Raw genomic sequence first — 27,324 nt, forward strand, 5'->3', positions numbered from 1 at the left:
TTGTTCACCCGCCTTAACTCCTCGGCAGGTCTTCTTAAAAGCTGTAAGTCTCAGTTCTGACAAGGGACACTCCAAGTACATGTGTCTGGGGCAGATCCACTGCAAGGAGGAGGCCTTACAATACTTCCACAAGGGAATAGAAGTCATGATCCAAACTTACCAAAGTCAACCCCAAGTGGTAAGAGCCGGTGATGTACATCATGTGATCTATGACTGACCGCTGTAATCCTGCGCCGCGCTACAGGCAGCGGATCATTCTCATCCATTGGCTATCTGTGTAAGGCAGGACAGGGGCAAGAGGGGCTCTGTGCAGCACTTTCCACTTTGGCCAAGAGATGAGGACCCCCTTCTATTAACTCAAAATAACCTAGTATGGTATACTGTAACAATGGCTTCTCTAAACTAGGCAACTAGCTGTCCTCAGGTCTGTAAAGCTCAATGACATCCCTCATCTGATCCGTGCTATCACCCTCAGCATTTTGGTGTGTTGTTTATTCAGATCAGTTCAGCCATTCCAAAGATGTTTTGGTAACTCAGGCTTATCTGGGGCGGGGTCTCTGTGTGCTGTTAGTCATGCAATGTTACCACCCACTTGGCTATTAGACCCTAAAATGTTTCATTACGAAAATGACTTATATCTTTGGAATGACAGAATGGATTTGGATAAACATGTAGTCTTGAAATGGGTTGTCCAGGATAAAGGTTTTTTGTTTTTATTTCATTTAGTTTTTTTAATAGGAGGCCAGAGAAGGTGGAAAAGGTGGAAAAAACCCCAAACAAACAAAAAACCCCATACTCACCTGTCCCTGGTGTTTCCCAGTGTGGTCCGGTCCTGCTGCTCCAGTGTTGTTTTTGGAGAAATACTTGTCATATGCCAGAAGAAGACACCGGAGCAGCAGGACCAAACTGTGCTGCGAGACACTGAGGACAAGAGTGGGCGTGTTTTTTTTATTTTTATTTTTTTTTTTGTTAAAAAGAAAAAAAAGTTTATCCCTGATAACCTCTTTAAGATTATATCAAATCAGAAAGAATTATGTAATGTACACAAATTGTACAGCACTGCGGAATATGTTGGCGCTATAGAAATAAAATGTATTATTATTATTAATGTTTCTACTATAAAATATACTGTCATATCTATCTATCTATCTATCTCCTATCTATCTATCTATCTATCTATCTATCTATCTCCTATCTATCTATCTATCTATCTATCTCCTATCTATCTATCTATCTATCTATCTATCTATCTCCTATCTATCTATCTATCTATCTATCTATCTATCTATCTATCTATCCATCTATCTATCTGTTCCATATATCTCTATCTATTTATCTCCTATCTATCTAGTTCATATCTATCTCTCCACTTCCGTATCCGTCTCATACATATCTATCTCTGCTTCCATATATGACTTGCTCTTTGATAATAAAGTATCTTGTTGGTGTAAGGAATTAGTTATAGCTGAAGTGTTATTGTAGAAATCTCATCATTTCATCTCCCGCTTTTCTCCGCAGTCGGGGGCAGCTAACTTTTCTGATGAAATGGAGGTGACTACAAAGGATATCTCAACAGCCTTCTGCTCTGTCGCTGAGATTTATCTCACTGATCTTTGGTAAATTACATTTTTTTTTTCTCCTTTTATACCCTGTGAAGTGAAAGACATGAAAATCACATATTTTCCTTTTAGTCTTTAGTAATTTTCACTTTGGTAAAGCAGAAGCCTTTGAATTGCAGCTCACGTGGCGGGCTCAGAGCCGCCTGGATGCCGAGGAGGCGCGACCCTGTCCGCGGTGCTGAAAATTCAGGACTGATATTGGGGGGTTCGGGCTTGCAAGTCTTTGAACTGGCGTGTGGTTTAGACTTGGCATTTCTTTCATATGCTTTGCAACATCAACGCTTTTCAGTGTGTTATTTGCTATAGTGATAATAAATAGGAAGAGCAGAAAACCCGAGCAGACGCGGACTGGGATCCTCAGATGTATTGGAAAGTTCTAGACTAGTCGTTTCCAACTTAGTGTACTATCATAGAGTTTTTACACTGCTCTATCCGGACCAGGCTTATACTACTGTTCATCTGGCACATCCTGGTCCATGAGTAGAATGCAAGGAGTTGAGTAAAGACTGACACACAGACCAGTAGGAATAGGGTTTATTGTAAATAGACTCAATGGTGTGGTCCAAGGTCTATGAAATCCCATGAACATATGGTCTTTCTATTTACAATTGGTATTTAGGTATCTCTTATGACCCCCTGCATGCAGTTGAGTGTTTACCTCTCTGAGGCGAGCAGAAAAAAAACATCCCTAGTCATCACAGGTGGCGGCTTCTCAAAAGGCTCAGACCCTGTAACTGGGTCTAGCGTATTACCTCCAGTTATAGAAGGGCTCTAGCCTCTTATAGTGTAGTATAGCGCTTATCCTGATTTTCTGGCAGTACCGTATATACTTGAGTATAAGCTGACCCAAATATAAGCCGCCCCCCTTAATTTTACCACAAAAAACTGGGAAAACTTATTGACTCGAGTATAAGCCGAGGGGGGGGGAAATGCAGCAGCTACTGGAAAATTTCAAAAATTAAAATGGTCGGAGTTTTTGGGTGCAGTAGATGCTGGGGGAGGGGAGGGGGTGTTTTGGATGTCTGTCTGCCCCTTCCCTGAGCTTGAGGACTGGTTTTTTTTTTTTTTTTTTTTTTTCCCCCCACTTGGAACTCAGCCTGGCTGACTATAGGGGATCTGCAGTGCTCCTATTAACCCCTTCCCGATGGAATATGAGCACTGCTGATACCCTATACTTAGCCTGGATGTAGTCAGGCTGAATTCCAAGTGGGTGGGTGGGGGGGGGGACTCAGTCTCAGGGAAGGGGCAGTTAGAGAACTTTTTTTTTTCCCACTACGGCATTTACCGTACGGGAAAAATATATTTATAGATATGTAGAGCGTTTTTGGACACAGGGATAATTAACGAGTATGTGTTTCACAGTATTATCAGTATTAGTTTTATATGTGTGATAGGGAAAGGGGGAGGATTTGAATTTTTAATACTTTTTATTTACTAATACTTTATTTATTTTTTTACTTTTTTTAAAAAAAAATTTTCTTGAACCCCATGGGGTCTGATCACAAATGCAATGCATTGCAATCCTAATGCATTGCAATACATTGCAAAAATTGTCATTTATTTTGCAGGCTGCACAGAGCAGCCTGCAAAAGAGAAGCACTGCAGCCGGGGAGACTTTACAGAAGCTCTGAGGGAAATCCTCAGCCGGCCGGACCTGAAGGAGAACTGCAGCCGTGCAGGAACGCTGAGGGGAATCCCTGGCAGAAGCGCTTCTGCCGGCGGCCGGCCACAGTTCCTATCTATAGGATCGCACTTGAGAGAGCAGTTGCGCCCGCTCCCTCCTCCCTCCAGCAGCATGGCAGCACCTACCCGGACCCCTCGTACCGGGACATCGTAGAGCATCTCCGCTGTAACACTTACAGTGGAGATGTCCTAGCTCCCCATGCCATGATTGCAGGGAGCTCCGACATTACTGCTGTAAAAGTTACAGCGGAGGTGCCGGTTGGTATGGTGACCGCTCTGAAGCAGAGCGGCGCCATTATAGTTACAGACCCGGCATCCGGACCCGGCATACAGACACCAGGGCGGGTACCCGGTTGCGGCATCGCTATGCTCATAGCAGGAGTGTAGCGATGCTGTTAATTTCAAACTGCAGGAGTACTTACGGCCCCTGCTATGAGCGGGACGATGCTGCGGCCCGGTACCCGTCCCGGTGTCTGTATACCAGGTCCGGATGCCAGGTCTGTAACTATATTACTGAATTACTGTAATGACCCGAGTATAAGTGGAGATGGACTTTTTCAGCACAAAAACTGTGCTGAAAAACTCAACTTATACTCGAGTATATACGGTATTTGTGTTATTAAAGGGGCTCTATTACTGGGAAAAGTCATTTTTAACTAATCACATCCTTGCATAGGCTTTAGAAAGTCTATTTCACACTTACCTTTAGTATGTAGATTGCCTCAGTGGTTTCTGAATAAGTCTGTTTTTATTCATATGCTAATGAGCCTCCAGCCAGCACAGGAAGTTCCCAGCAGCACTGGTCTCTCCTATTATCTTCTATGTGTGTGAGGCAAACAGGAAGCGAGTCATCATCAGCAGCAGCAGCCTCCCATAGGAAACAACAGGAGAGGAGTGCATGATGTATTGTGTAACAGTCTAATTAGCATATGGATAAAAACAGACTTATTAGGAAACCACTGAGGCAATCTACATACTAAACGTAAGTGTGGAATAGACTTTCTAAAGACTATGCAAAGGTGTGATTAGTTAAAAATTACTTTTCCTAGTGTGAGCCCCTTTAATACATTGTGTAATATACTTTATTAACACATTTTGTCTCCTTTGTGTGAAATCCTCTCCTTCTTTATTCTTCCCCTTGTTTCGGTATTGAGAGCTGTTCCTGCCTCGCACTGAATGTTATTGTGTATGGAGTACGGGCTGTGTAACATATATAGAAAGAGAAGTCATATAAAAGGGGAGATTTTCTTCTTGCCTATGTCACTTAGGGTTCGTTCATATCTGCGCCCGGTCTCCGTTCTGCAGGTTTCCGTTTCCTGCACAAAACAGAGCAAGAGATGGAAACCTGCAGGACTCTTTCAAACCCATTCATTTGAATGGGTTTGAAAAGTGTCCGGCCGTGAGCGGCGGTGAGCGTTTTATGCGCTCTGCGGCGAAACCGTTTTTGAGTGAAAGGGATTCCAGTGTAATACAGACACAGCCCACGGACAAGAGTGGCGCTCTTTCTAGAACAACCTGAGCGTGGACAAGTTGTGCAGACCAATCTTTAGAGCCACTCATTTTCTCTCCTGATTAAAAATGAAGAAGAAATTAGGGCAACACGGTGGCCCAGTGGTTAGCACTGCAGCCTTGCAGCGCTGGAGTCCTGGTTTCGAATCCTGCCAAGGACAATATCTGCAAGGAGTTTGTATGTACTCCCCGTGTTTGTGTGGATTCCCTTCCATACTCCATAAGACAATACTGATAGGAAAAAATGTGCCCCTATAGGGCTCACAATCTACATCAAAATAAAAATGAAGAAGAAACTAAAATTTAATTTTTATTTTGGACAGCATGGAAGAAGGAGCTGGAGACAAATGTAAAGAAGCCATAACTAAAGCCTTAGAATATCAGCCCAACAGCCCTGAGGCCCTGCAGCTGATGGCCAGCTATCTCTTCAGTATGGAGCAGCCGCAGGTCAGTGTCAATGCCTGTCTTTGCACAGGAGGGGGCGCAGTGACATCTCATGGGACGGGGTGGTGTGAAGCATGATGGGAGATAGTGGCGCGCATGAGTTGGGGATGCCACATGCAAAAACTTTACCTAGAACCTTGCACGGGGAGGCAGACATGGTCTTCTCTGTTCCTATTCTGCCCCTGTAAGTTTCAGATCACTTTTGCATCTGTTAAATGGAGCCTAAGGGCTCGTTCACACGGGGCAAGAGGGGGCGGATTCTGACTCCGAATCCACTTCAGAATCCGCCCCCTCACAATAGAGGTGTATGTAGACTGCTAGTTTCCTTTTTTCCGTGAGTGGTATGTTCCGGCTCATGGAAAAAAAGAAGCAAGCTACACTTTGTTCAGGTGGATTCCACGGCGGAGTCAGCCCCAGTGTCCGCTTTGCAACACCACCCTCCGGACTAGGCCCATTCATTTGGGCCTACTCCGGAGCGGGAAGCCGCGACTTCCGACAAGCGCATTTTGGTCCTATTGTGACGTGGCTTCCCGCATCAGAATCAGGAAAATACGCAGGCCTGTGCCCTGTGTGAACGAGGCTTAACATAGCCATTTGTACATGCACTGGTTTCTGAAGGTTACATGTACTTGGGCAACCATTTATTAATGCTGCAGTGTATTTTTTATAAGCCAAAAATAAATTGCCGCAAGAAAGACCCTTGAAGGACGCCTCAGTAAGAATTATTCCCTTGAGGCTAAGGCCCCACGGGCCGTAATCGCAGCGCTAAAGCGCTGCGGAAAGAGCCGCTGCGCGATCGCATTGCGTTTTTTTCCGCAGCGCTTTGAAGAGAAAGTTCACAGAGTTTTCCTCCGCGGACTTTCTCTTCCCATTATATCTACGGGAAAGCTGCCGGCGTTTCCGTAGATATAATTGACATGCTGCGATTTGCAAAGCTGCAACGGCTTTGCAAATCGCAGCGTGTCCGCAGTGCGTTTTTTTCCGCAAAGTGAGCATGGGATTTGCATGAATCCCATCCCCTTTGCTTGCACTGTAAAATGCCGCGATTTTCACAAATCGTCTTCTTTCTGTCCATACTTTATAACGATCCTGTCCTCGCTATCATCCGCTCTCCATGTACTGACTTCCTCTCCATGTGACACGCTTATGTTCATACACAGCAGCCAATCAGAGGCACAAAACTGCAGCCTCAGCCAATGATAAAAGAGTGGGTGTGGCCCAGACTACATTACAGTCCCTGTAGTCTCTGTGGCTACATTGTAGTCACAGATCAGAGCTCTGTTCTAATGGGGCTGAGCTAAAAGCAAGCAAGGAACTAGATGTGAAAAAATGAGGCAACGACTTGCACAGTGACTTTGAGCTCCTGACTGGACAGGTGAATGGAGACTTAGTGTTCAAATCCGAGGTTATGTTCGCTGTATGTGGATACACTGAGATGTCACAGTAGAAACAAGTATAACCTGATAGACCATCTCCTGCTGCGGCCCCTTCTCTGCATTCAGCGGTTCACACTACAGCTCTGCACACGGTGTATCTGCCTATAAATCTCCTTACCTTGTAAGATCGCAGCAGTAAAATAAGAATCCTGCCGTTGCCTCCGCCTTGATTGACAGCTGCCCCCCCCACCTGACTAGAGACCAATAGTAAATATCCCCTGATTAATGCAAACCCCCTAAATGTGCCCATCATTTATTTCCCTGAGATCTGGTGCCAAAGCCCATCTACTTATCCGATCTCCCCGGCAATAAATATCTCATCAGATGGCTGTACATGTAATACCTCTGTAAATTATTACCAGGCGGGGGATCAGGGGGTGAGCGCGAGATTGCTGACTATATTTCACCATTGCTCATATTGACATGGTCCAACTGCTCGGAATAACTGGATGCCATGCTTTATTACCTCTGCGGAGATTAGGAGGGGATCATACACAGAAGAAGCTGCTCATAGCGAAAGGCTGCACATACTGTCTGCCATCAGTATAATCCCAAACCCACCAGATTATCTATCTATCTATCTATCTATCTATCTATCTATCTATCTATCTATCTCCTATCTATCTATCTATCTATCTATCTCCTATCTATCTATCTATCTATCTATCTATCTCCTATCTATCTATCTCCTATCTATCTATCTCCTATCTATCTATCTCCTATCTATCTATCTCCTATCTATCTATCTATCTATCTATCTATCTATCTCCTATCTATCTATCTATCTATCTATCTATCTATCTATCTCCTATCTATCTATCTATCTATCTATCTATCTATCTATCTATCTATCTATCTATCTATCTCCTATCTATCTATCTCCTATCTATCTATCTCCTATCTATCTATCTCCTATCTATCTATCTATCTATCTATCTATCTATCTATCTCCTATCTATCTATCTATCTATCTATCTATCTATCTATCTATCTATCTATCTCCTATCTATCTATCTCCTATCTATCTATCTCCTATCTATCTATCTCCTATCTATCTATCTCCTATCTATCTATCTATCTATCTATCTATCTATCTATCTCCTATCTATCTATCTCCTATCTATCTATCTATCTATCTATCTATCTATCTATCTCCTATCTATCTATCTATCTATCTATCTATCTATCTATCTATCTATCTCCTATCTATCTATCTATCTATCTCCTATCTATCTATCTCCTATCTATCTATCTCCTATCTATCTCCTATCTATCTATCTCCTATCTATCTATCTCCTATCTATCTATCTATCTATCTATCTATCTATCTATCTATCTATCTCCTATCTATCTATCTCCTATCTATCTATCTATCTATCTATCTATCTATCTATCTATCTATCTATCTATCTCCTATCTATCTATCTCCTATCTATCTATCTCCTATCTATCTATCTATCTATCTCCTATCTATCTATCTCCTATCTATCTATCTATCTATCTCCTATCTATCTATCTCCTATCTATCTATCTCCTATCTATCTATCTCCTATCTATCTCCTATCTATCTATCTCCTATCTATCTATCTATCTATCTATCTATCTATCTATCTATCTATCTCCTATCTATCTATCTCCTATCTATCTATCTATCTATCTATCTATCTATCTATCTATCTATCTATCTATCTATCTATCTATCTATCTCCTATCTATCTATCTCCTATCTATCTATCTATCTCCTATCTATCTATCTATCTATCTATCTATCTCCTATCTATCTATCTATCTATCTATCTATCTATCTATCTATCTATCTCCTATCTATCTATCTCCTATCTATCTATCTCCTATCTATCTATCTATCTATCTATCTATCTATCTATCTATCTATCTATCTCCTATCTATCTATCTATCTATCTATCTATCTATCTATCTATCTCCTATCTATCTATCTCCTATCTATCTATCTCCTATCTATCTATCTATCTATCTATCTATCTATCTATCTATCTAATGTAAATATTGAGAGTCCTCAGTAGTTGATACTTTTTTTTAATGGCTAACAAAAATGATGACCGATTGCGAGCTTTCGAGACTGCTAGGTCCCCTCATCAGGCTGGTATAACACAATATCTGAAGGCTGCACAGTTATACAGGAATACAGTGTTTGATGCACAATTGATGGAAAGCAGAACATGCAAATAGATAAGTTAAAATATATATATATATATATATATATATATATATATATATACACTCACCGGCCACTTTATTAGGTACACCATGCTAGTAACGGGTTGGACTCCCTTTTGCCTTCAGAACTGCCTCAATTCTTCGTGGCATAGATACAACAAGGTGCTGGAAGCATTCCTCAGAGATTTTGGTCCATATTGACATGATGGCATCACACAGTTGCCGCAGATTTGTCGGCTGCACATCCATGATGCGAATCTCCCGTTCCACCACATCCCAAAGATGCTCCTCTATTGGATTGAGATCTGGTGACTGTGGAGGCCATTGGAGTACAGTGAACTCATTGTCATGTTCAAGAAACCAGTCTGAGATGATTCCAGCTTTATGACATGGCATTGCATTATCCTGCTGAAAGTAGCCATCAGATGTTGGGTACATTGTGGTCATAAAGGGATGGACATGGTCAGCAACAATACTCAGGTAGGCTTTGGCGTTGCAACGATGCTCAATTGGTACCAAGGGGCCCAAAGAGTGCCAAGAAAATATTCCCCACACCATGACACCACCACCACCAGCCTGAACCGTTACTGATACAAGGCAGGATGGATCCATGCTTTCATGTTGTTGACGCCAAATTCTGACCCTACCATCCGAATGTCGCAGCAGAAATCGAGACTCATCAGACCAGGCAACGTTTTTCCAATCTTCAATTGTCCAATTTCGATGAGCTTGTGCAAATTGTAGCCTCAGTTTCCTGTTCTTAGCTGAAAGGAGTGGCACCCGGTGTGGTCTTCTGCTGCTGTAGCCCATCTGCCTCAAAGTTCAACGTACTGTGCGGCGTTCAGAGATGCTCTTCTGGCTACCTTGGTTGTAACGGCTGGCTATTTGAGTCACTGTTGCCTTTCTATCAGCTCGAACCAGTCTGGCCATTCTCCTCTGACCTCTGGCATCAACAAGGCATTTCCGCCCACAGAACTGCCGCTCACTGGATGTTTTTTCTTTTTCGGACCATTCTCTGTAAACCCTAGAGATGGTTGTGCGTGAAAATCCCAGTAGATCAGCAGTTTCTGAAATACTCAGACCAGCCCTTCTGGCACCAACAACCATGCCACGTTCAAAGGCACTCAAATCACCTTTCTTCCCCATACTGATGCTCGGTTTGAACTGCAGGAGATTGTCTTGACCATGTCTACATGCCTAAATGCACTGAGTTGCCGCCATGTGATTGGCTGATTAGAAATTAAGTGTTAACGAGCAGTTGGACAGGTGTACCTAATAAAGTGGCCGGTGAGTGTATATGTATATATATATATATATATATATATATATATATATATATATATATATATATATATCAGTTCACAGGACGGCTCTCTGAGTTTATGGTCTATATTTCCAGACCTCCCTCTCCTGTGCTATAGACAACCACCAAACCTCAGGAATATGGTGATTAGGAGCTCACTGTCACCTCCAACTAACACAGGAACATTTCTGTGTGGACAGAAAAAATGCAAAACCTGCCCTCGCATACTAACTACGGATAAAATAAAGATCCCCAACTCCAAGCAGAACTACAAGATCCCAGGTAACTTCACCTGCGGCACACCTAATGTGGTGTATTTAATACCAGGTTTCCTATGGGCGGCCTGCATGTGGGGGAGACAGGACAGACAATTAGGATGCGGATAAATTCACACCGCCAAAACACTTCTGCAATCAAAATCATAATATCATCAATGACATGAAGATCCTGGTTTTAAGAGGAAATTTCAAAAGCAAAAAAGACAGAAGCGTATGGGAATACAAACTCATGACGACCTTTGACACACTCCAAGGGTCAGTTCACACGGAGTTTTTTGGCGAGGGTTTTGACGCTGAATCTACCTCAAAATCAGCCTCCAAAAAAAAGCCTCCCAACAGCGTTCTATTGGGAGGCTGATTTTGAGGCGGATTTAGCGTCAAAATCAGCGCCAAAAAAATCTGAGTGCACTTGACCCTTCATCTGTCACATGGTTTTATGTCATTTTACAACAACTAGATGCCACGTCACTAATCAAAGGGACCATAAACTCAGAGAGCTGTCCTGTGAACTGATTATACACTGCCTGGCCAAAAAAAAAGTCACGTTGTGCAACAAGGTACCGTTCCACTCCTGATATAATTATGATGTTCATGACAGGAATTTGCATATATTCTTGAATATATATAATTGAGCTGTAGCCTGTCAAGTGCAGATCATAATTAAAGGTGTGAAGCGATGTCTACCAACGGAAGAGCTACCAGAGGAAGAGATGTTAGTGCCTTCAAGAAGGGGCAAGTCATTGGATTGCATCAGGCCAACAAATCGACCAAGGAGATAGCCGAAGTAACTGGTATCGGACAGAAAACTGCTCAGCGTATCATATGAGCATGGCGAGATAGTGGCGAACCCCCCTCCAACCGTGGAAAGTGTGGGCGAAAGACGATACTCGAGGTCATAGGTCCCTAAAGCGACTGGTGAAGAATAACCGCTGTAAAACCACCTTTGAGCTCACACAGATGTTCAACTCGACGGAGCGACACATTTCGTAGCGAACAATGCGTTGAGAACTCAAAGGAATGGGTCTCAACAGTTGTGTCGCCACACGAAAGCCATTGGTGACAGAGACCAACAGACGTCGGCGCCTGTCATTTGCAAGAGACCACAAGGATTGGACCCTAGAGCAGTGGAGAAAGGTCATGTGGTCAGACGAATCACGTTTCACATTGTTCCAGAGAGATGGTCGTGTCCGGGTGCGACAAGAAGCACACGAAACACTGGAATGTGCTGGAAAGGAACCTGCGTGGTCACTCACCACCCCAACGAATCTGCGTAACCTGGGCTCCCTGATACTCGAGAATTGGATCAAAATCCCTGAGTCTACACTACAGAACATTATAGACTCCATGCCGAGACTGATGCGTGCTGTTATTCCTGCTCATGGTGGCCCAACTAAATATTAACACTCGCGACTTTTTTTTTTGGCCAGGCAGTGTATGTGTGTATATATATATATATATATATATATATATATATATATATATATATTGTTTTGAACTTATCTATTTATTTGCATGTTCTGTTATCCTGTATAAATGTGCAGCCTTCAGAGATTGTGTTATCCCAGCCTGATGAAGGGATGTAGTAGTCTCCAAAGCTCGCAATCTCTCATCATGTTTGTTAGCTATTAAAAAGGTATCAACTACTGAGGACTCTCATTCTTTACATTTCATATCCACTGGCTAATCTGGTACAGCGATGTATTTTTTTCTATCTATCTAGCTTGTTCCATATATGTCTCATATCAATCTATCTATTTATCTACTTCCATATCTATTCCCTGCTATGAAGTATCCAGCACTGCCATCTCCAGCCACCCCATAGAAGTGAAGGAAACGGATTTCTTTAATAAGATATATTACACCGTTTCTTATACTGGCCCGTAGTCTTCCTACCCGACAGGCTCTTATATATTTGGATGTACACATTAATTGTTTAGTGATTAATCGGGTATATCAGCAGCTGCGCCTCCGTTCTTTGCCCAGTAGGGGGCGCTGCTGACACGTGCTTTGGCTCCTCCGCGCTCTTCTCTTTCCCCAGGACTAGATGCTGTTTCTCGCCGCTCTCATCGGCATTCATTTCAGACACTATACTTTACTAATACAATTATTTCTGCAATCAAAATGCAATGCCGCACCTAAAAGTATTCATCTTGTCTGCCTAATGGAAGCAGTCTATTAGCGCAACGTGTAATAGATCACTGTAAGCCGAGACGCCTCGCCTTAACTCTTTCCTAGCCACCTGACTGCCTGCGTTCCGGTGATATTGACACCTGTGTGTTGCTATTGGAGTACATTAGTATGTAATTGTGGTTAGCTGACTATTAGCTTATGTGTAGTCTTAGGCTCGGGTCACATCTGCGTTCGGGCCGTTCCGTTCGCTTATCCGCATGAAATATGCTGCAAGCAGCGCTGCATTTTTCTTTCGGAAACCAGACGGATCCCACCATAGTCCATGGGGTCCGCTGGTTTCCTTAGGGCTCGTTCACACTGGGCAAGAGGGGACGGATTCTGACGCCAAATCCAGCTCAGAATCCGCCCCCTCACAATGGAGGTCTATGTAGCCCGCTACATTTCTTTTTTCCGTGAGCGGTATGTCCCGGCTAGCAGAAAAAAGACGCGAGCTGCTCTTTCTTCAGGCAGGCTGCGCAACTGATTCAGTTCGCAACAGCACCCTCCGGACTAGGCCCTGGACTAGGCCCCTCCGGAGGGGGAAGACGTGACTATCGGAAGCCGCCAGAATTGTGGCAGGCGCATTTTAGTCCAATTCTGATGCAGCTTCCCGCATCAGAATCAGGACCAAAATGCGCAGGGCTTATCCCCGTGTGAGCTAGCTCTTAGGTAATCGCTTTTTCATGCGGGTAGGTTTCCATTTGGGGGGGGGGGTCCCCAAACATAAACCCGAAGCAGATGTGAATAGGGCCTTACTCAAGCTCACATGTGGTGGTTTTGTGCGGTTACACAGTAGCTATGATTTTGCACACTTATCAGAACTGCAGTGTAAAGCATAGTGGATAAAAGGAGCTACTGGTCACTCTCAGGTGCTATCAGGGGGGTGCATTACAACTGGGCCCTTGGAATCCCTAAGGTGCTTTGTCCCAATACAATGAGACCAGTACTGTAAACGATACATTACAGGGGGAGGGGGTCCTGGTAAAGATTTAGCATCAGGCCAAGGAACTTCATGGTACACCTCCTAACCATGTGAAGCAACCCCTTATCGACCCTGAAAATGTATGAGCCACATTACACTGCCCTCACACTGCAGTACCCCAGCCCAACACTAGGCGAAGTGAACCGCAACATAGCCGCATTCACTTGGATGGAGCTGGAGACGGAAGCGTTACTATGCAGGGAAAGAGGGAGCTGTAGAGTTGATTCAGTACTGTGGCCCTTCTTTCTCAGGATCAATGGGGCTCTCTGAGGTTGTACCCCATATATCCTAGTGAGACACCATAACTTTATGACATAGCAATAATCATTTAAAGGAGTTGACCTAAGTTTACCGTTATACCCTGGATACGGTATAACATGCTGATCCCAATACTGGAATCCCCACCGATCACCAGAACACAGGGCCTGTTCCCCTGTCCGAATTGAGCATGCACACTATCGCATCCTTTACTGTCTATGGGGCTGCTATAGATGAGTAAGTACATCACTTGGCTATCTACGGCAGTGCCCTATAGAGTGAACGGAGCAGTAGTGGGCATGCTCGGCCTGGATGGAGGAGCATGAACCTACTTTTTGTGCTTTTTTTTGCTGGTGTGTATAGGAGACCACTTTAAAACTGGGCACAAACTCTTTAAATGGTCATTTCTTTGTGTTAAAGTTAAGGCATCTCCCTATGATATGGGGGTACAACCTCTGGGGTCACCACTGATCCTGAGAGTGAAAGGGCCAAAACACTGATTTGGGGGAGAAGTTTTAATATATTGCACGGACCAGGTGTATGGCAATGGGGAAGGGGTGGTGTATATTATGCAACACCTAGAGCCCCCATCTTCAGGTTGGCAAACAGTGTGTAGTGTGCGCATGCAGGCTCGTTCACACGGAACAAGAGGGGGCGGATTTTGGCGCTGAATCCACCTCAGAATCCGTCCCCTCACAATAGAGGTCTATGTTTGTTCCCTCTCACAGAAAAAAGAAGCGGCTGATTTGGCCCCGACGTCCGCCTCGCAGCAGCACCCTCCGGACTAGGCCCATTCATTTGGGCCTACTCCAGAGCGGGAAGCCGCGACAGTCGCGTCAAAATCGGGACCAAAATGCGCGGTGCTTATCCCCATATGAACTAAAGGGGCCAGATTATAGTGGGGGGCACAAAGGGCAATAGCTCAGGGACCTGCTCCACCAAGTACCCCCCCACCACCACCACCTCTCTTTAGGCCTTCCCAGATATTTCCATCCTTTGCCAAATAGTGGGCAACTGTATATGGTGGACTCGTCTACAGGCGGTGGCTTCAAGATAAAAGAGCAAAAATATATAATAATAAAAATAAATTATGTAGCATAAAATAAAATAAAATAAAAAAATCAGATTAAAATTTGGCCCGACAGGAGGAGGTTAACTCCCAAAATGGCGCGATTAGGTCAATGCAGTGATCAGACTGACAGCGTGTGAAAGTCAGATGTAGGTGTTTTATTAGGACAGTATATCAGGGATTTATGGATGGAGGTGTGGAGGCCGCTTTACGAGGCCGCTTTATTTATTATTCCGTATTTATTGCACAGAACTGCGGTTTTAGCAAGTGTAAACGTCTAATCTCATTAATCACCTCGTATGTTATACGACCCCATAAAACCACATCTTCTAGGGTTACTTGAGCGCGCCTCTTTATGTTGGCAGGGATACGCTGCTCTATACAATATGGGAGAAATGTTTCATAAACCGCCGAGTGATGTTTCCTGACACTGCGCCACCATATTGGATCTATAGGCCTTATAAGTGTATTGGTTTTCTGGGGGGTTCGGGACATTCAGCAGTGAAGTCGGTCTTTGTTTATAAGGTTGGCTGCATGATGTCATCATGATGTCATCACTATAGCCCCGGGTGGAATAACAGATTGCCAAAGGGATAGATCGGTACTAAGATATCGATTGCTGCGGACTCTTCACTACTTACAAAGAACAGCGCCGGATGTTGTATAGTGGCTGTTTGTGGTATTGCAGCTCACCCCCCCCCCCCTTTTTAAAGGGATTCTACCATTAAAATCACATTTTTTTTGTCGATCACAGGTAGGAATTGCCTTAAGAAAGGCTATTCTTCTCCTACCTTTTAGATGTCTTCTCCGCGCCGCCGTTCGGTATATAATCCCCGTTTTCGTTGGTATGCAAATGAGTTCTCTCGCAGCACTGGGGGCAGGCCCCAGCGCTCAAACAGCACAGGGGGAGTTCGCAATGCTGTGAGAGAACTCTCCAGTGCCGCCTCCATCTTCTTCAGGAACAGGCTCTTCACGCATCATCTTCTGGAGCCGGGTTCAAAATTGTAGGCCTCGGGCACAGCCAACTGCGCCTGCCTACAGGCCAAAAAATATGGCCACTTTTTTTTTTTTTGTGGCCGGCGGGCATACACAGTCTGCTCTGCTCGAGGCCTAGATGTTTGAACCCAGTTCCGGAAGAAGACGGGTGAAAAGGCCGTTCTTGAAGAAGATGCAGGCATCGCTGGAGAGTTCTCCTGCAGCATTGGGGACGCCCCCAGTGCTGTTTGAGCGCTGGGGCCCGCCTCCAGTGCTGCAAGCCCCTTTTCACATACCCATTTGAAAGGGCTCTCCAGGCCACATATATTGATGACCTCTCATTAGGTTCACTGAGCATGTGTGACCACGGACATTGGATACATTACAGGGACATTATGAGAGGACATCAAATGAACACCAGGGAGCGCCATAAGAAGATTCTAGACAGGAAATTGATTTTACTACAAGAAAAAACAAAATCCTTTGTAATTTTGGCTTTTGTTATGTGGCAGTGGGGGAGGTCATAGTTCCTAACGAATTATTTATGGCCGTCGTGATATATTAGGTAGAATATATTAAAGGTTTTTTTTTTATATTAAAAACAGTGTTTTGATCAAGCTGTTTGTATTTGTAGGAGGGCAAAGAGTATCTCATGAAGAGCCTGGCGTCATGGCTGCCAAGTTTGCGAAAAAGTGAAGGTGAAGTTCTGGAGGCTTCTGATGAAGACTTGGTAGAGGTAAGGATGGGTTGTTGTATTTTTGTGTGCCTCGTATTGGTTATGTCTAGAGATGAGCAAACACTATTCGAAACGGCCGTTTCGAATGGCATACTCCCAAAGAAATGAATGGAAGTGGCCGGCACGCAGACTTTGCTGGTGACCGACCACTTAACCCCCCGCGTGCCGGCTACGTCCATTCATTTCTGTGGGTGTGTGCTATTCGAAACGGCTGTTTCGAATAGTGTTCGCTCATCTCTAGCTATGTCTACTATAATTTCAGATTATTCACTTAAAGGGGTATTCCCATAACTCTTGTTCTGTAGCCTTCAGGCTCTGTGCTCTCTTCACTTCCTGGATTTCTCAGCACATTGGTGGGCGGGGTTTCACTTGCTCTGCTATCTTTTATGTTTGCAGTGAGTAATGAGGGATTGGTTGTAAATGCATTACCACAGTATAAAGCTGATGTGGAAACTGATGTAGCAGAGCTGGATTTGAGTCAGCTTGCATTATATACAGAGGCAACAGACACCTTATCTCAGCCCTTATCAGCCAAATTAATTTAAAGCGGCTGATAAGTGGAAAAACTGAAGATAGACAGCACAGTAATGCCGGAGCTCTCACCTCCCCCCTCCCCTATCTGAGGAGCTCTGTTGCTTGTCAGCCCCTCCCTCCCCCCTGAGAGCAGGCAGCTATGTCACTTGGGAAATGAGCAGATAAGCCCAGTGGCCATAGAAATGCAGTGTCAACAATGAAGTAAATAAATTAAGGATAGCGTCCAAACAAAGCCGTTTTGATAATGTAATGTATTTAGGAAAAGTCTTAAATCCACATAAACTAGCAGTATAGATAAGATCCTTGTGATGGGACAACCCCTTTAAATAGGAGTTTAACTGCAGTGGCAAGACTTGGCCACTAAGCCGTACATGGCGCTGTCTGCTTCCAGCTCCATAGCCAGTGCAGGTATTAGCTGAATGGTGGTGGAGCCCCTTGTCGGACCTCCACCGATCCTATAGTGATGATCTAGCCTAAAGATGTCAAAACATGTGCGAAACACTCCCCTTTAAAGGGCTTTTCAGCCCCAAAATTTATATTTAATATGGCTTAGACTTCTGTATGAAAATAGAAAAAAACACCTTAGATTTTCTTGTACTCCTTACCCGACACTCTGCACTTCCCGATCCAGCGATGACTCCTTGGCACAGGGTCATGTCACTGTTGCAGCCAATCACTGGAATATTTCTATTGTATATTTTTGGGTGGATTTACCCATTTATTGAGATTCAGAGGATTTCCACTTCTCCTGGCACAGCCGGCCCTGGGCCAGCACCTTAAATGGTTAAACCTTTCTTCTTGTATTTTGTGTAAGTAGCCTGTGAAGTATTTGTTCTGTCGGTTTAGTGGACCGAAATTCACAGCAGTTGTAGCAAATTGAACAAGTATCTCCACAGGAAATGATTGTAACACAAATAATGAGTTGTCAGAGCGCGGCCCGGCACCCGGTGAATTATCATTGGCTGCAAGGTGGGAGTGGGAAGACGGGAAAGGGCTGCCATAAATGTAAAGCCCTGACAAAACGTAAATTACGGGCTACGGATAATCACCGGTGATCACTTTTTCTATTAGACGCCGCTATAAGACTTTACTATAAATGATTGATCGTTCCCATCAAACCTCCATTCCTGCGTGTCAGAAAATGTGCCGATACAGAGCGATGGGGTTTATGGTTGAGGAGATTAAGAGGGGCACTTATCTATGCTGATAAATATTTAAAGGGTACCTGAGTTTTCATGAAAAGTTGAAATCTCTGCGGGGTCCGTTCTCTATATGTGATGTCTTATCAGTTCTTCTGCTGTTAATAGCCCCATTATGGCTGCAGCACATTTTACTGTTCTCCTTAAAGTGGCTCTATCATTGGATTTTAACTATTTTAGATAAACATATGCCTGAGTAGCCTAGTAGTAGTATTCAGGTCCTGCTAATCGTTTGTTAAAAGACCCTGAATTACCTTTTAAACATATATGGAAATGAGCCCTACTGTGCATCGTGGGCGTTCTGTGCACCCCTCCACGTCAAACTCTGGTCACGCCCTCCTCTTTTGGTTCTTCCATGCAAGTCCTCCTCCTGCATTCGATTCACCGCCTCCAACTGTCTCTATTTCCAGTGGTGTCGATCCAAATCTCGTGCATGCGCAGTAGCGCTCCCTCCGGCGCCATTTTTGTGTGGAGAACTGCGCGACCGTACTGCGCATGCGTAGCACGCTCGCGTTGTTCTCAGGGGATCTGAGCATGCTCAGTAGCTCAGTCCCTCTGTCTGTACACCTGGAAGTGAAGTCATTATGGCTTCACAAGGAGTACAGAGTCAGCCATGTAAATGGTTTACTATGGAGCTGGAGCGTGCGCAGTAGTGCACCAGAGGGAGCGCTACTGCGCATGCGCAAGATTTGGATCGACCCCACTGGGAATAGAGACAGTTGGATGCGGTGAATCGAATGCAGGAGGAGGACTTGCATGGAAGAACCAAGAGAAGAGCGCGTGAACAGAGTATGGTGTGGAGGGGTGCACGGAACGCCCACGGTGCACAGAGGGCTCATTTACATATACGTTTAAAAGGTAATTCATTAAAACGGGGGAGGGGGGGGTCTTTTAACAAACGATTAGCAGGACCTGAATAGCCTTTTTAAAGGCTATTCAGGCATATGTTTATCTAAAATAGTGAAAATCCAATGATAGAGCCCCTTTAAGGGGTCGTGTACAATAAGGAGAAGTCAGTCCCCCCTCCCCCATTCATTACTACTACCACACACAGAAAGGCCCCTTAATGCCCCCACACAGTATAATAGTATTGCCCCAACCTCTTACAGTAAGGACCCATGAAGTGAGCGGTGAATATCATTCTTTATACTCACCGCTCTGAGGTCCTGGCAACTTACGTCATAGCGATAGCGGCACACAGGAGTCCTAGGAGCAGTGAGTACCTGGCATATATATTCGGACACGGGGGTGCTATTATCCATGAATATGCCCCTATTTGTGTAAGCCCCAGGGCAGGTATATGAAACTGTATGCACAGTTGTATTCAACTGTGCGGCAAATCGGGACAACCGGGTGTACAGGTACAAGCCAAGGGGAAGTCTCTTCTGCCCCCTCCATTGACTTCTATAGGGGTCCACGCATCGGACTCCTCATAGGAAGAGTCTCGGCCTGCAAACTCAGTCATGTGCATGAGGCCATAGGCAGGTGTATGTATCTGTATGTACAAGTGCGTTGAATGTGTAGATCGGCATCGCTATGAAGAACGTATAGACGTGTTTGCAACGGTAGACGAACTAACGTATGAAACTGTATGCCAGATATACAGTCATGGCCAAAAGTTTTGAGAATGATACAAATATTAATTTTTACAAAGTCTACTGCTTCAGTTTTCCTAATGGCAATTTGCATATACTCCAGAATTTTATAAAGAGTGATCAGCTTAACAGCAATTACTTGCAAAGTCAATATTTGCCTAGAAATGAACTTTATCCCCCAAAACACATTTCAACATCATTGCAACCCTGCCTTAAAAGGACCCGCTAACATCGTTTCAGTGATTGCTCCAGTAACACAGGTGTGGGTGTTGATGAGGACAGGGCTGGAGATCAATCTGTCATGATTAAGTAAGTAATGACACCACTGGACACTTTAAAAGGAGGCTGGTGCTTGGCATCATTGTTTTTCTTCTGTTAACCATGGTTATCTCTAAAGAAACACGTGCAGTCATCATTGCACTGCAAAAAATGGCCTAACAGGGAAGAGTATCGCAGCTAGAAAGATTGCACCTCAGTCAACAATCTATCGCATCATCAAGAACTTCAAGGAGAGAGGTTCCATTGTTGGCAAAAAGCCTCCAGGGCACCCAAGAAAGACCAGCAAGCGCCAGGACCGTCTCTTAAAAGTGTTTCAGCTGCGGGATCGGGCTACCAGCAGTGCAGAGCTTGCTCAGGAATGGCAGCAGGCAGGTGTGAGTGCATCTGCACGCACTGTGAGGTGGAGACTCTTGGAGCAAGGCCTGGTCTCAAGGAGGGCAGCAAAGAAGCCACTTCTCTCCAGAAAAAACATCAGGGACAGACTGATATTCTGCTAAAGGTCCAGGGAGTGGACTGCTGAGGACTGGGGTAAAGTCATTTTCGATTGTTTGGGACATCTGGAAAACAGCTTATTCAGAGAAGACGAGGTGAGCGCTACCACCAGTCTTGTCTCATGCCAACTGTAAAGCATCCCGAAACCATTCATGTGTGGGGTTGCTTCTCAGCCAAGGGAATCGGCTCTCTCACAGTCTTGCCTAAAAACACAGCCATGAATAAAGGATGGTACCAGAATGTCCTCCAAGATCAACTTCTCCCAACCGTCCAAGAGCAGTTTGGCCATCAACAATGCCTTTTCCAGCATGATGGAGCACCTTGCCATAAAGCAAAGGTGATAACTAAATGGCTCAGGGAACAAAACAGAGAGATTTTGGGTCCATGGCCTGGAAACTCCCCAGATCTTAATCCCATTGAGAACTTGTGGTCAATCATCAAGAGACGGGTGGACAAACAAAAACCTACAAATTCTGACAAAATGCAAGCATTGATTGTGCAAGAATGGACGGCTATCAGTCAGGATTTGGTGCAGAAGTTGATTGAGAGCATGCCAGGGAGAATTGCAGAGGTCCTAAAGAAGAAGGGTCAACACTGCAACGCTGCATTAACTCATTCTAACTGTCAATATAAGCTTTTGTTACTCATAATATGATTGCAATTCTATTTCTGTATGTGATAAAAACATCTGACAAACACACATAAAAACCAGAGGGCGGCAGATCATGTGACAATAGAAGATTTGTGTCATTCTCAAAACTTTTGGCCATGACTGTATATACGGGCAACTGCAACTGTATGGCACACACATAGGCGTGTCAAAGGACCTATGGGCCATCATTGTATACCCTGAGAGTTCACCACTAATGTAATAAACCTGAGCGCTCCCTTTCCTCGCTCCTTTGTCCTGTCTTTCCATTGTAACTTTCACGATTCCTCTCCATCCACAGATAAGCAGCGGCCATCCTGAGCATTGTCACGCGTTCCGAGCCTGGGTTGCTTAGTCTGCATTTTTGGGGCTGATAATAGACACTTGTTATCTGTGTTAGTGAATGAGCGGCACGGCTGCACGGCGTAGTGTTGGAGTTTGATGTTCCTCCGGCAGTAGTTTGGCTTTTTGCATTTCATCTTATCAGTGTCGGAGACTTCATTCGGCGGCGGATTAATGCTCAGATGGCGGCGAGAAGCTGTGCACATTGATCCTGATAAAGGGGTGTCCTAATAAGACAACACGTTGGTCATTAGCCCGGCCATTTTGTCATTTCTATGGACGCCGGGTTATCTCTGGCGGCATACCGGCCTCCTACACTCCTTTTCTTTTGGAGGCCGCTGGGCCGAACAAAGAGACTTTGTCTTTAGTCTGACTGTACATCTATCCGGCGCTAATGATTTCTCAGCCTTTCTTCCCCCTCCTGTCATTCTTTATTCTTCGGCGGGAGGATTTGTGGTCAGACGTACAGTAGAGCGGATTTCTTTACTCTTAATTATATCCAGTTTCCTCCCAACGTGTCGCATTTGTCTTCTTGTGTTCCCGCTGCTCGGATCACAAAAGACCATAGCTGACAAATATTGCAGAGGGATGTACAAGTGTTAGAGGGGGGGGGGGGGGGACGTGGGTCACCGGAGGCGTTTACAATTTTATTTATGCTACTTTTGGAAATGTGTGGTTTTTTGATATTTCCCAGGACTTGTGTTTTGGCAGGACGAATTTGTAAAGAATGCTAAACACAGAAAATTTACAAAAAATAAGACACATATCTCGGCACTTTCTTCCCTTTTCTTCTCCCTTCCCTTAGATTCTCTTCTGTCTCTTATGATAGTTATAGTCAAGAAAAAAATAAGATATAAATATATGTAAAAATAAAAATAGAAATAAAATAAATAGAAATAAGTTAAAATAAAATTATATGTATGTGTATATATATATATATATATATATATATATATATATATATATATATATATATATATATATATATACACTAGCTGGTACCCGCGACTTCGTCTGCGGTGAATGTGGAAGTGGGTATATACAGGCGCGGGTAAGGTTTTCGTACTGTGTATAAGGTATGGGATATGAAATGTAAGTTTGTATCTTGTTTTTGCTGTTATCAGAGAATACGTGAGACTGTTGTGGTGAAGTTACTTTGTATTTGAGCTGCTATATATACGGTGTTGTGAGAAACTTTACATAGTGACTTTGGGACAGAAGTATTTGAAGTTAACCCCTTCCCGCCGATGGCATTTTTTGATTTTCGTTTTTGACTCCCCTCCTTCTAAACCCCATAACTTTATTTCTCCGCTCCCAGAGCCATATGAGGTCTTAATTTTTCCTGGGACAAATTTTTCTTCATGATGCCGCCATTATTTATTCTATATAATGTACTGGGAAGCAGGGAAAAAATTCAGAATGGGGTGGATTTGAAGAAAAAATGCATTTCTGCAACTTTCTTACGGGCTTTGGTTTTACGGCGTTCACTGTGCAACCAAAATGACATGTCCCCTGTATTCTGTGCTTCGTTACGATTCCGGGGATACCAAATTTATATGGTTTTATTTACATTTTGACCCCTTAAAAAAAAGCCAAAACTGTGTTAAAAAATTATTTTTTGAAAAGTCGCCATATTTCGACATTTTTTTATACGTGCGTGTATGGGGGTGTATAGGGCGTCTTTTTTTGCGGGAATGGGTGTACTTTGTAGTTCTACCATTTTCGGGAAATGTTATTGCTTTGATCACTTTGTATTCAAATTTTTAGCAGAATCAAAACAGTGAAAAATGGCGGTTTGGCACTTTTGACCATTTTTCCCGCTACGGCGTTTACCGAACAGGAAAAATATTTGTATAGCTTTGTAGAGCGGGCGATTTAGGACGCGCGGATACCTAACATGTATGTGTTTCACAGTTTTTAACTACTTTTATATGTGTTCTAGGGAAAGGGGGGTGATTTGAATTTTTTATCCTTTTTATTTATTTTTTTTATATTTTTTTTAACTTTTTTTAAATCTTTTTTTTGCATTTATTAGACCGCCTAGGGGTATTGACATGGGTGGGCGGTGTCGCGGATTGTCAGAGCGGTGGGGGTCGGCAAACATGGCTGCTCCGGAGCGTTATAGAGCACCTCCTGGAGTATCGTTAAGGTGAGGGGCAAAGTGGTAAAGTATCTGTACATGAGATTGTGTGGGGTTAGGGGCGAGGCTGTAGAGGGCAATATGAATTTTGTGGCTTGCTATGGTCCAAAGTGTGTGAGATTGCAGAGATGTTGATGTGAGTTTGGGTTTTGTGGAGGTCCTGGCACAAACGTATGTGCGCTATTGTGACGAAAAGTAGCCTATTGTTTAATCGAGTGTAATGACTATGTTTGTGGATAATTTCAGCCAAATCGGTGGAGCGGTTTTTCCGTGATTGAGGAACAAACATCCGAACATGCAAACATCCAAACCCACAAACTCACAAACTTTCACATTTATAATATTAATAGGATATATGTGTGTGTGTATATATAAATATAATAATTTTATTTTTATTTTATATATATATATATATATATATATATATATATATATATATATAGTTTTTTATTATAATTTTATTTAAATTTATTTCTATTTTATTTCTATTTTTATTTCATTTCTACATACTTTTATATCTTATTTTTTTCCTCAACTGTAACTGTCATAAGAGACAAATAAATAAACAAATAAGAAAAAAAATAAATAAAAAAAATAAAAATATATATATATATATATATATATATATATATATATATATATATATATATGAAATAGAAATCTAGAAAGAATATGTGTACCGGGGGAAATCAGCCATGTCCCTTGCTCCTCCTTCCAGTCTTCTGACAGGCAGCAAAACAACTGGCTAGAGCAGGATCCTCCTTGCTGTTCCCTGTCTCCAGTACAGCCAAGAGATCATTAAGCCACGCCTCCTTATCTAAATCCCACTGACTCAGTCATAATGGACTAAACTGACGGAGGTAGGAAGGATATTGGGGGAGATTTATTAAGATGGCGCAGTGTACGCCAGTCTTAATGAAGGCCGTGATAGACCAGAATGGAGATCTACGACAGGTAGGCAACGGCATAAATTTGCTGTGTAACTCGTGCCAAAAAAACTGGTATGCATTAAAATGAATATATCGGCCAGTCCTGCTCTCCACCACATTTTCCCAATGTGACGAGTGAGGTGAAAAATGAGGGTTGGAGCACACGTTTGATAGAAGAAATAATCTGCACCCCAATATCATCTGTTTTCTGGTGTAGAGGGAGGTGTTCACTGTCCCTACAGCACTCCTACAGGGGAATGGAGGCATTACATTGCGTAGCTTCTGTTGACATCAAACAGGGCAGGTTCTTCAAAGTAAAAGAATTGCTCTCAGCTACCGGTAGTTAGGTCCCTGTCTTGATCAGGAGATGATACATTTTTGGGCTACCTGGAATTTTTTTTTTTTCAGCCTAACTCAACCATGAGACCCCCACTATCCTTAAAAATAAAGGGTCCTTAGGGGTAGTCTATTGCTTCATCCCCTTCACTGTATTTATTTTCATCACAGCGCCCCCTGTCTACATGATGTTTGCCAATATTAGTGAATGACGCTGACTGCAGTTCCCTGCACGGCCAATATGGCAGTAGTATTGTTATGCAGGAAAGGTTCAGAAGGGGGCGCAGTTCTAAATCTGTACAACTCTTTAATTCTAAGAATCGGAGGGGAACCCAAAGGTTGGCCCCCACTGATGATGGAGTGATGGCATGTCCTAACCAGATTGGGTTATGGTCCCTTCATTTGGCTGATGGTGGGCACCCCCGGGGTCAGACCCCTACCAATCACATTATAATGACCGTCAATCTACTTTTTTGGAAACCCCTATTAAACTTGGGTGTATAGTTGAAGATTTTTTTCTACAAAAATGGGAAATTTTTTGATTTTTTTCTAGAAAAACAATAGCCAGATTTAACCACAAGCCTCACCACTGACTTTGTCTATTAGTTTTATGGGCCATTAAATGAGCGCGTGAGCGCAGCCATCGTAGGCGTTCATCTGGTAATTTCCGCCATCTGTCTCGGATAGATGGCCGTATCTCGCCAGACTTAAACTCTTAACACTTCTTTGTCTATTTGCATATTTGACGCTGATGGAATTGATCAAACATGTAAATAGTGTCTCCAGGAATCTGTTATCTCTGGCCAAGGATGTAGATTGATGAAGTGTTGGGATTACATTGTCTCTTCCCTCTGACACTCTGTCTGCCGGCAGAATTTACATATGTGAGGCGTCTTCACACTTTATGGATGGGCTTTAAACCTCTTAATTCTCCTTGCGCCTGTCTCCTGTCTGCATATTTATCACCAGAGGTTTAGCTCAACAGTCGTATCATGAATATATTATGGCCAGTTTTTGTCAACCAAGTTGTTTTTTTTTTTTTTTCTTAAGAAGAAAAGTTGTGGTTGGCTTTAAATATGTCTCTTAAAGGGGATGTTCAATTTAGTTCATTAGAGGGGTGGGGGTTCCTCTGTTTAGGATCCAGATCTCACGACCAGAAAGAAGAGCAGTTACAAAGACAACTTTGGAGGTCCTATACCTACCAAGCCATAGATTGGAATGGACAATGTGTAATACTTCATTTCCCCTGGTGGTGGCACTGCAGGGAAATTGAACGCTTACTACCAGGTTCCTCTACAGATTAGAGTTGATAGCTGGGAATCCCAGCAGGCATACTCTATGTGATCATTGTCTTGTCCTGGTAACCTTCTAACAAGGGTTGGTCAAATTGGAGAATCCCTTTAAGGAGCCATTATACAGGCCATCTAACACAAATTTCTTGTCAAAATATTTATGTATTCAGAACTAATATTCTTTTTAAAGGGATGGTCAGAGTACGAGTCAAATTAACAGACAGTTGTCATTAGACTATTACAGTTTCTAGTCCCCTCCTCCAGAGACTAGAGAGTGATGGGGAGTCATACTCGAGTATAATCCGAATTTTTCAGCACAGTTTTTGTGCTGAAAAAGCCCCCTTCGGCTTATACCCGAGTCAAGCAAGGGGGGGTGTATATATATAGCACCGTATATACTCGAGTATAAGCCGAGGCCCCTAATTTTAGCACAAAAATTGGGAAAACTTATTGACTCGAGTATAAGCCAAGGGGGGGGGAAATGCAGCAGTTACTGGACAATTTCAAAAATTAAAATGGTCGGAGTTTTTGGGTGCAGTAGTTGCTGGGTGCTGGGGAAGGGGAGGGGGTGTTTTGGTTGTCTGTCTGCCCCTTCCCTGAGCTTGAGGACTGTTTTTTTTTTTTTTTCCCCCACTTGGAATTCAGCCTGGCTGAATATAAGGTATGTGCAGTGGGGGGCCACACGGTGGCTCAGTGGTTAGCACTGCAGTCTTGCAGCGCTGGAGTCCTGGTGTTCAAATCCCGTCAAGGACAAAAAACCATCTGCAAGGAGTTTAGATGTTCTCCCCGTGTTTGCATGGATTTCCATCCCATATTCCAAAAAAGACATACTGATAGGGAAAAATGTACAAATGTTGTGAGCGCTACGTGGGGCTCACA

General features: G+C 43.5%; 1 protein-coding gene across 1 annotated transcript in view; it reads left to right on the plus strand.

Annotated features, from left to right (window-relative positions):
- Positions 1 to 27,324, plus strand: part of LOC142201191 (uncharacterized) — a 228,549-nt gene that overhangs the window by 6,368 nt on the left and 194,857 nt on the right. Inside the window, exons 4-7 of the mRNA XM_075272018.1 lie at positions 29 to 178; positions 1,519 to 1,616; positions 5,135 to 5,258; positions 16,557 to 16,658. Of these exons, the coding sequence (XP_075128119.1) occupies positions 29 to 178; positions 1,519 to 1,616; positions 5,135 to 5,258; positions 16,557 to 16,658 (474 nt within the window). The remainder of the gene's footprint in view (positions 1 to 28; positions 179 to 1,518; positions 1,617 to 5,134; positions 5,259 to 16,556; positions 16,659 to 27,324) is intronic.

Source organism: Leptodactylus fuscus, chromosome 4, assembly GCF_031893055.1.
Source record: "Leptodactylus fuscus isolate aLepFus1 chromosome 4, aLepFus1.hap2, whole genome shotgun sequence".
In the NCBI taxonomy this organism is placed as follows: Eukaryota; Metazoa; Chordata; class Amphibia; order Anura; family Leptodactylidae; genus Leptodactylus; species Leptodactylus fuscus.